This window comes from Anastrepha ludens, chromosome 6 (assembly GCF_028408465.1).
Source record: "Anastrepha ludens isolate Willacy chromosome 6, idAnaLude1.1, whole genome shotgun sequence".
Lineage (NCBI taxonomy): Eukaryota > Metazoa > Arthropoda > Insecta > Diptera > Tephritidae > Anastrepha > Anastrepha ludens.
The window spans coordinates 60,477,046-60,488,150 of record NC_071502.1 but is presented as its reverse complement, the minus strand read 5'-3'; the positions used below and the strand labels follow the sequence as shown (position 1 = coordinate 60,488,150).

General features: G+C 36.0%; 1 protein-coding gene across 1 annotated transcript; it reads left to right on the top strand.

Moving 5' to 3' along the window:
* The first annotated feature begins 9,182 nt into the window (after positions 1–9,182).
* LOC128866923 (glutathione S-transferase 1-like) lies at positions 9,183–10,033 on the top strand. Its single transcript, XM_054107977.1, has one exon. It carries the CDS (start codon positions 9,313–9,315, stop codon positions 9,976–9,978), a length of 666 nt encoding a protein of 221 aa, XP_053963952.1. The 5' UTR covers positions 9,183–9,312; the 3' UTR covers positions 9,979–10,033.
* The last annotated feature ends 1,072 nt before the right edge of the window (positions 10,034–11,105 follow it).

Sequence of the window (11,105 nt, the reverse complement as noted above, 5' to 3'; positions counted from 1 at the left end):
TTTTGTAAGGAGCTTTTTCAGGGCAAAAATCCACTCGGAGGTCTGCCAATGCCTGGTATACCGAAGCTAAAAGCGTTAAAGATCACTGATTTGTTTGTAACAAATCCGAATTTGTCGTGAAGTTGAGATTCGAGAATGTGTGCGTGGACCTCTAATTCAGAACGGAATTGGGCAAAAGAAATATTCACGGCAGAATCCTGCATTTGTGGCGAATAATTGCATAGGTCGGTCCTGGTGTACTGCTAATAACCGACAACTTCAAAGAACTGTTTAGCATCCAGTTAAGGCGCGAAAAAGGATTTGACCGTTTATTTGTGTTTACCGCCAATTTTAATGCAGTTTTGATGAAAAAATATACCTAAAAACATTATTACTGTCAGCTGCGAAGACAACGATTCCAAGCATCGAAGCCGAAGGTGTATCGAGTGGAATCGGCAAAATGGGATTGAAATGTTGGATTAGGCTTCACAGTCGCCTGGTGTGAGTTCCATTGAAAATGTTTGGGTAATAGTTAAGCAAAAACTCAAAGGAAGACCAATAAGGGCAGCCGAACAGTTATCCAGGCAAATTCGGCTGATTTGGAGCCGATTACCTCCACAACTTGCGCAGAAATTTACACAAAGTATGACTAAAAGATGTGAAGCCATTTTAGCAGATGGTGGTGACTATTTATTAGGTGCGCAACTAAGTTCTCGCTGTTTTTTTGATGAAAATACCACTTTATTTTGGAAAAATGGTTACAAGTGAATCATTGAAAGTATTGCCCATCGCTGACTACTACTTTTTTCCATCTTTCTGGTAGATCTCGTATACCGTCGCGGTAAAACTGTTCATCTTTTGAGGCTATCCACGGATCAAGCCATTTTTTGATGTCTTCATATGAATGGAACTGCTGGTCAGCTAGACCATGTGCCGTCGATCGGAACAGGTGATAATTGGACTGCGAAATATCTGAAGAATATGGCGTTTGGGGTAGGATTTCCCATTTCAGTGTTTCCAGGTAGATTTTAACAGGTTTGACAACGTGAAGCCGAGCATTGTCATACTGTAGAATCACTTGTTCATGCCTCTCCGGGCATTGCGTCCACTTCTCGCGCAGTGCTCGACTCAATCGCATCAATTGAAGTCGATACCGATCCCTAGTGATGGTTTCGCTTGGTTTTAACAGTTCATAATAAATAACACCAACTTGGTCCCACCAAATACATAGCATAACCTTCGCAGCGTGAATATTCGGCCGAGGCGACGACGTAGAAGCATGGCCAGGCAGTCCCCATGACTTTCTTTTCTTTGGGTTTGCTGTAATGAATCCATTTTTCATCACCCGTCACGATGCGATGAACAAAACCCTTCCTTTTTTGTCGCTGGAGCAGTTGTTCACAGGCGAAAAAACGACGTTCAATATCTCTTGGTTTTAACTCATAAGGAACCCAAGTCCCCTGTTTCTGAATCATTCCCAAAGCATGCAATCGCTTGGAAATGGATTGGCGGGTAACTCCTAATACTGAAGCAAGCTCTTCTTGAGTTTTACATGGATCCTCATTGAGCAATGCCTCCAATTCAGCGTCTTCGAAGGTTTTTGGCCTCCCTTCACGCGGACGGTCGTCAACATTAAAGTCACCGTCTTTGAAGCGACGGAACCAATCTCGGCACGTTGTTTCACTTAAAGCAGCATCTCCTTAAACTTTTTGTATGATAGCTCTCGATGCGCTTCAGCCGCCGTTTTTTTTTCAAATGAAAGGGGAAAAGCAACACTTCCCGCAAATTACGATTATTCGGCACAAAATCAGACATTTTCACAAAACCAAAAGTATATGATACCAAAACAAAATCACTAATGTGTCGAACCAGTTTGTTTACCATATGTCTATGCTTGGTTTATGACGTTTAGGTTATGTTAGAATCGTCTAGCACACACTGCTGGCGGCATCTATTGACAAACAGCGGGAACTTAGTTGCGCACCTAATATTTTATTGAATAATTTATAATAAATAGTATAAGTCCATGCAATGCAATTTGTTAGAATCGAGTTGGTTAAATAGTTTCTAAGTTTTGGCGGTCACACTTCTATTAGATAGACTGTATGTTTGTACATTTAAATACATCAGCTAGATTTTCTATAAATGATGATTGTACACAATTTCTGTTTAACGCTGTGTTGTTGAGAAATTATAATAAAAAATAAATACATAATGACTGATCAGAATCATTAGAAACATTTTTGATTACAAAGAGAAAAAATGGTTTGCAATAAAATAGTGCGCCAAACTATTGTAAATTAATAAAATTTAATGGAATAAGTTTAAATAATAATAAATTTGTAGAGATAATAACAAAAGTTTTATAAATTTAATTAATTGAAATTTAATTTAAAAATGATCTTAATTCGCTGATGGTCGTGCGCATAGACAAACGCACAGATATGGCTCATCCTGGAGATTCATTCAACATCCTGTTTATTTTGATATACTTACACATACAAATGTAATTACAATAATAACAGTGCAACATATAACAACATTTTGATTATTTAATTTTTATTTTAAGCTTTAAAAAATTCAACAAGCTTTTATCAAAATTCCAAACTTTTTAATCAGAAATTTTCAGAAACTTTCGCGTATGCACCTTTATTGCCTATTTAATTTTCATATATATATTGTATAATATTGGGGCTCAAACCCTTTTTGGAAGTTTGGCCGAGCTCCTTCTCCTATTTGTGGTGTGCGCCTTGATGTTGTTCCACAAATGGAGGGAACTACAGTTTCAAGCCGACTCCGAACGGCAAATATTTTTTATGAGGAGCTTTTTCATGGCAGGAATACACTCGGAGGTGTGTCATTGCCTGCCGAGGGACGACCGCTATTAGAAAAACGTTTACTATCATTTGGTGTTTCATGACCGGAGGTTCGAACTTGCTCACTTAACATTCGGCTAATAATAAAATGCAGATGATTTTTTTTTGCTAATTTTTTGGAGTTTACTCCTTAAGAAACGATATATAAGGCCCATGGTATGAAAAATATAGGTAGTAAAATCGTGTGAATCACCGGAAGTGTACGCTGACGGAAGTAACGCGTTGCCCTTTTTCTATATTCTAGTGAGAAAAAGCACTGCTTACCTTGTGGCGCTACTTTGTTGGTGCAAACTTGTAGGAAATATATTTTCCTTGTGGGTGCTAATTTCTAGTGAGAAAAAGCACTGTATACCTTGTGGCGCTGGTTTGTTGGTGGAAACTTGTAGGAAATATATTTTCCTTGTGGGTGCTGATTTCTCGTGAGAAAAAGCACTGCATACCTTGTGGCGCTGGTTTGTTGGTGCAAACTTGTAGGAAATATATATTTCCTTGTGGTTCCTAATTTCCAGTGAGAAATAGCACTGCCTGCCATGTAGCGCTTGGTTGTTGGTGCAAACTTGTAGGAAATATATATTTCCTTGTGGTTGCTAATTTCTAGTCAGAAATAACACTGCCCACATTTTGGTGCTTATTTCCGTTTCCTTCTAGTGCTTGTGCGTTCGTTGAGAACCTACATATACCAGTGATATCGTCTGAACCTTTGGAGGAGATTGTCTTCAAAAACCCTTACAATGGTACATCTGCCAATGAACTACCGCTTAGACATTTGTTTGAATACATTGATGGCTCTACGTCTGAAAGCTTTAACGGTGAAATAGAGAAAAAATTGAAGGATTGTGAGAAGCTTTCTTTCGTCAATTATAAACCAATTATATTCACACTACCAGATATATCCAGTGAAAAAGATTTAAGTACGGATCAAAAATACCTATTTGATATTTGTAGTGCTATTATAAGTGGACATTGTATCGACAGCTTAAAAAAGAAAAACCCCAAAAAAATTGTTCATTCCAGGTGGCTTACTATAGCGAATAGAATAAATAAATTTATATTTTTCCAGTAATATAGAAAAGATCTTCATTTACTCCTTTTGCATATTAAATATATTTTTAAATATCACGGTAATCGTTCTTAAGGAGTAAACTCCAGTCGCGTGTCGGAGCTGACACACACACCTCTTTTTTTCAAAGTTAAACGTTAAACGATTTATGATGGCTTAACAAACCTTACTGAACAGAAATGTCAACACAGTTTGTCATTCTAAACTACCAAATGTTAACGTAACTTCTGAGGGGTTTGAAAATTGAAAATTTTGAAAAGGTCGAGCCAGGGAGCACCAGGAGATTTGCTGGCTACTAAAACACTCAGGCTAAAAAGCCCTTTGTATTTAAAGCTCTGGAAATAGGGTAGAGAGTCAAGGAGGGAAGGAGAAAAGTATCAGGAAAGAGATAGGAAAGAATAGAGACAGAGATAGAGATAGTTATTCTTGCGAGAATTTTCCAGATTCTTTGGCAAATCTGTAAATATCCTCCAGTTTTAGAGAACGAATATTACTCATTCTCACGACATCGGAACCCAAAACTCGTAGCCGTGCTCTAGCAAAGGCAGGGCACTCACAGAGAAAGTGCTCAGTGCTATCCGCCTCCTCCAAGCACGACAGGTACATTGGCTACTCAATGATTCCAATGGTGGTCACATGCTGATCCTATGGGTTGTGTCCTGACCGAACGTCTTTCTTTCCAAGTTTTAGTAGAAAGTTTGACAGTTTTCTGTTCGGACTTGTCACAAAACACTTTGCAGTTCTGCACCGTTCTAGACCGGACCATCGCTCTTTATGTAAATTGCATACATAATCACTGATCCAATTCATGATACCTGCGGAACTATTCCGATTGTTGGCTCTGGCCCTTGTGAGTGAACCGCTGATCGACGGTTAGCCAATTCATCGGCAATTTCGTTTCCTTGAACACCGGTGTGACCTGGAACCCATATAAGTACACGCCTGTTTTGTCCAGAATTAAACTTCTTCTTACATTCTTGAACAATCTTTGAGGTTTGCTTCGCGTTCTCTAGGGCCTTCAGTGCAGCCAGACTGTCACTGATAACTCCAATCTGTTTCCTGCTCCATCTCCTCTCGATGATCCATTCGAAGTACCATCCGGCTCCAGGCCCTATTTCATTCTTGGACCCATCGGTAAAGAAAATATCCGTCAAACCTCCCTGCATGAGTTCTGGATTGCTCCATTGCCCACGCAATGGAAATCTGACATCAAATTTCCTTCCAAGTTTACCTTCAAAGTTAAAAATATTGCTAATTTACCTAAAGTTAATAATAATAACGATAATAATAATAATTATGTAATACTACATGATAATAGTAATTTAGCATATACGCGCAAGTGGCTACCTCAATGCAGTTGTTGTATTTTTATGCATCTAAAAATGTACATATTAGGGATGCCAATATTAGCGGAAAATTTTTCGTAATATTTTTAAATTAATTCCAGGATCCCGGGATTCCCCTTGAAGGAAATATGAGTAAAAATTCAATAGCTGAAAGCATTTAAAGCATAAATTTACCCTGAAATAAAAACATTTCAAATTTAAGACAAAATGATTTAAAAAATCACATATTTAGTAATATAGAAAAATCTTAAAGCAATAACTTTTTTAAATTGTTTTTAAAAAATCACCTGATCCAGGAACGTTTGTATCACAAATCAAAATGCAAATACAAATACTTTCGAATGTAATAATTAATAAAAAATAATAATAAAAACTAAAACAAAACCTCTAAATAAAATTGTATACTTAGTGTAAGTAATCGTATGTATGTACATATATGTATACTCATATGAATGAACAAAAATTTATTTCTTATTGCATTCAAAATAAGTACGTAAAAACGGTAAAGCTTTTAAAGTGAGTTTTCTAATTTTGACCTGAATCCTTTCCATAAAAACCATCTTTCGGCCTCAGCACTTGTCGCTCCCTATCTCCACCATTGCAAAATATTTCAACTTCTTTTCTCAGTGCGTCGCATAAGTTACAAGTTTTTCGATTTAAGGTAATTTGCATAGATTGATTTAATAAAAATAAAACTAAAGTCTAATGCGTACGAAGTTTAATTGCAATACATAATATCATTTACTTCAATAGTGTCATAACTCAAAAAACAAGATTTTTTAGTTAAATACGAAAAAATGTGCTCAATATCATGGTTAATATTGCATAAAAAAGTCTTTGTGATTAGTAGAAAATTGAGCGCGTGAGATGAAAATGTGCCGTTATTTCACTTGTTGTGACGCGTTATTTTTTTACAACGGCATCGACACATTTCAGTTTAACTTCAGTCGTCGTCGTGTAAAGATGATTAGTTTTTCCGAAAAAACGATATATTTTGAATTACAGTGATTTATGTGAAAAGGTAGTTATATTTTTCGTGTTGCTAATTTTTATGTAAACTATATTATTTCGTGTTGTGACTGTACTGCTGAAAAATGTTAGTTCCTCATAATTTGCGCAATACAATATGTGACGTTGTTGTTGAAAAAAAATTAATTGCGTAATTAGATATTTTGTTTTGTGACGTTTTTTTCGTGAAAAAATGGGCTCTGTAGAAATAACGATTTTGTTTTAATAAAAAATATGTCATTATTTACGAAAATTGTATCCGCTATAATGTAAAACACCTTCTAATAACGCAAAATGATACGCTGTTGCTGATAATAAATGGCGAATTTCGACTTTTTTTAGCTTACTCGGAAATGTCGTTATCCAAAAATAATTGCGCACTTTCTTTATCATCGTTGTCAGAAGATAGTGACAATTCCTTAGCTGATGTGAGAGAGCTGCCGGTATAAATGTTCAAATAAATTTAGCGAAGAGAAGAGAAAAGATAAATTTTCCTCATATTGGGCTCTTGGCGATATTGAGAAGCAGAGGCAATTTATTTCCAAATGTATGGAACTCGTCGAGCCCAAATACCGCTATATGCATTTGGGTGGAAAAAGAGCTCCTCGACAATACAATAATGCCTTTTTTTAAGATTTTTGACAATTCTATTCGCGTCTGCAAATTATTTTTTAAAAACACTCTTGATATCAATGATCGACCAATACGAACAGTGATAGAGAAACGAGAAAAGCAAGCACAGAAAACTTGACAAAAATATTGCAAATGGAATAACGGCATTTATTGAAACAATACCGAAAATCGATAGCCATTATACGAGAGCAAATACGTCTAAAACATTTATTGAGGGAAGCAAAACAATACCAAGCCTTTATCGCGACTATGTAGATGTATGCAAAGAAAAAAAACAGCCATTTTGCACATATATTTCGTTTTATAGATCCTTTACGAAAAACTTTAATATTTCCTTTTTTACCCCCAAAAAAGATGACGGTCGATGAAAAAGCGAACAACAAAGCCGTTTATGAAAATCACTTGCATGAGAAAAATTTGTCGCGAGAAGAGAAAAGTAAAGACAAGGAAAGACAAAATGCATTTGTGGCAGTGTATGATTTGCAAGCAGTCATGCAATTAACAAAGGGCGAAGTATCTGCCTTATATTATAAATCTAAAGTAAATGTGTTCAATTTCACCATATTTGATATAAAAACAAACAACTGTCAATGTTTTGTTTGGGACGAATCCAATGGAAAACGTGGAGTTAACGAATTAGGAACATACGTTTTTGAATACATTAAAAGTTTGGCAAAGACTGATGAAGATGAAATAATATTTTATTCCGATAATTGTGCTGGACAACAGAAAAACAAGTTCATGGTTGCCTTGTATTTATACGCCGTTCGCTACTTGGGTATAAAGTCCATCACCCACAAGTACCTCATCAAAGGCAAGTATACACCACTGACTCATTATTACTATAATTCGATCAGCAAAGAAAACAGGCCACCCATTCTTAGTGCAAGAAATGTCTTATGGAGACTTCTTTGACATCAAATTACTCTCTAATGACACGGGTCCACTGAATATGGGAGAAATTAAACTCTCTAAAGTGAAAATCTTGAAGGTTCAACGAGAGTCACCCAACTCTGTGCTTTTCAAAACATCATACGCTGAGGAGAAGCCACTATAATCAAATCGAAGAAGAAACATAGCACTTCGATTGATTTACAAAAGGCCTACCACTCCAAAATCGGAATTCCTAATAATAAAAGAAAAGATATCAACGAATTAATTAAAAAGAACTTGATTCCACGTTTTTATCAAGAATTTTATAGCAATTTGTGATTAAATTTTCCCTGTATTTTCCTGTACTTATTATTAGTACCATTTTTAGAAACTGAAAATGAAGTTCATATAAAAATATGTTTTAATGCTATGAATTTTTGTATTTAATTTTTGTTTTAGTTAAAAAACCTCGTTCATATAAAAATATGTTCTAATGCTATGAATTTTTCTATTTAATTTTTGTTTTAGTTAAAAAACCTCGTTCATATAAAAATATGTTCTAATACTATGAATTTTTCTATTTAATTTATGTTTTAGTTAAAAAACTTCGAAAATAAAATGTCTAAATGTAAAAATATTGTATTTTATTTCTCAACAATAATGACACATTTACTTTATGACGGAGAAATTTCTATATTTTTTCAGAAAGAATGACATAATTCAAAGCAGAAAAGTTTTTGTTCAAGAAAAAGTAGCAAATCGCTCATTTCGGTCGAATTTTCTCCTATAATGTATACTACATATGACATATCACTAGTTTGCATAGAAAATCTGCGACTTTAGCTTTTATTTAACCCACAAAAGAAAGCTGAAATCTATAAATTGCTCTCCTGAATAATTTTGTTTTTTGAGTTATGACACTATTGAAGTAAATGAGCGATATGTATATCAATTTTTGCTCGAGTTATCGTGCGCACGCAGACGAACCGACGGACGATCAGACAGGACTAAATTGCATTTTCCAATTTATAGATTTCTGGAATTGCGCGCAATGGAAACTGGTAAGTTTTACGTCGATGACGGCTGTGAGTTTTGCTACGTTTATGTTTCTGGTTTTTTTTGGAAAGTTTTGTTTTTACGATCAATTCTAATTCTCTAATTCTCAGAAATTAAGTTACTGACAGAACTAATAAAACCGTTATGAAGTTCGTCGATGTCATCTCTGCCTACATCCATACAAGTTCATATATATATAGGTATGCATGTGCATACACCGCTTCCCAATCGATGTGGAAGTCACGTAAAGGTGTTGCTCTACGTAACTACATACATAAGCAAGCACATATATAAGGTATATACCTTATTTATATACATGTACATACATACTTATGTATGCAAGTATATTAGTTTTTGTTATTCTCCCATTCCACAGTAGAAGAGTTTTAAGCTCGAATTGGTGTAACTAGCAGCCGTTTTAATTGACATTTATTAAAACATAAGGTTTAGAATTTTTTCACTTTTAATATTGCAAAATAAAATGTCCGTCATTATTCTTTATGGCATGGACATCAGTTCACCTGTGCGTGCATGTTTGTTAACGTTGAAAGCGCTCGGGCTTAAATTCGAATTTAAGCATGTGAATGTATTGGCCGGTGAGCAATTAACTGGCGAACTAATCAAACACAATCCACAACATACAGTTCCCACGCTGAATGACAATGGCTTCTGGTTGTGGGACTCACATGCCATCTGTGCTTATCTTGTGGACAAGTATGCCAAGAATGATGCACTGTATCCGCGAGATTTGGCATTACGCGCTCGTGTCCATCAACGGCTTTTCTTCGACGCCAGTGTACTTTACATGGCGTTGCGCAGTATTAGTCAAGCCATGTTCCGTCATAATATTTCCATCGTGCCGCGAGAGAAGACACAGGGAATTATCGAGGGTTACGTTTTGATTGAGAGCTTTTTAGAAAAAAGTACCTATCTAGTGGATGATCGTTTGACTATAGCGGATTTTTGCTGTGTTGCTACCGTATCGTCATTTGCAGGCATAGTCGATTTGGATGCCAAAAAGTATCCCAAATTAAGTGCATGGATGGAACGAATGAAAAAACTGCCATACTATGAAGAGGCGAACGGCAGAGGATGTAAAAAATATGTGGATATACTAAAGTCACGTCTCACCGCCATAGTATCGTGAATAAATAAATAAATAAACAAATTTATAAAAGTTATATAGAATTTATTAAAGTGTAGTTTTTTTTTTACTTTATTAACAGAACAAATTGTAATAGTAGCTAAATTTTTCACTTTTTTCTCCCTTCGCCTACTTTTACTGAATATTAAGGCGGCACGTTGGATGTCGATTGGATACATGAAAATCATATGACGAAATAAGTTTTTTGTGAGCAAGTTTGTACAAAATTATTTTAATACGTAAAAACAACAGCGTCAATCCAAAATCCAGATTTCCAAAAACATCAAAGTGCAAATAAAACAACGTATCGTTTGAGCTACTCAAGAACATTCCCATGGCAGCCGGTTCTACGTTACTGGAATGACTCGCATTTGTCCCAACCAAGGGCTGCACACCCCAGTAAACTAGCCCTGTCTAGTGAACCGTTTATCATCCCCCAGCTACTCAAGAAAAACAGTTATTAATGCATAGCATAACTAGGGGATGAGAACCTGCCCCAGAAGTACACTCAGTGCACTTATAAGAATGCCTCGCTTCCCTATCATGATAGAGAAGGAAGCTACTCTAGCAGAACTAAAATTCAACAATATTTCTGACCAAACTGTCGTAAGGGACAAATAGATATAAGAACCTAGGACATATGGAAATCGCTTCGAAATTCATAACAAATGTGGAGCATAATTGAGTGATGCAATGACTCCTGCCCTAAAGATTTCCAGAAATTACCAGATATCTATTTTAGACCGATGCGGGTAAGCCATACATTTAATCTGACTCGAAATCTGGTACACAAATGGGTTGATGTTTACGGATGGTAGGACTGGTGCGGGTGTCTTTGGGCCGAATTTTAAAAGATCGATACCGATGGCGGTTATCCCACAGTCTTTTAAACAGATATCCATGGTATCAAAATTTATGGAAAAGAATGCCTACGACGAGATATTACTTCGAAGCGTATCTGTATTATGTCAACAAGCCTATGTGGATACCGTCTCACACAATAACATCTAAACTCGTTGAGGAATGCTTACAGACTTTAATATCCTAGGAGCAAGGAACACCGCCTTAATGGGCACGGTACTAGGACATAAGCACGACATGACACGGAATTGATACGACACTGGATGGAA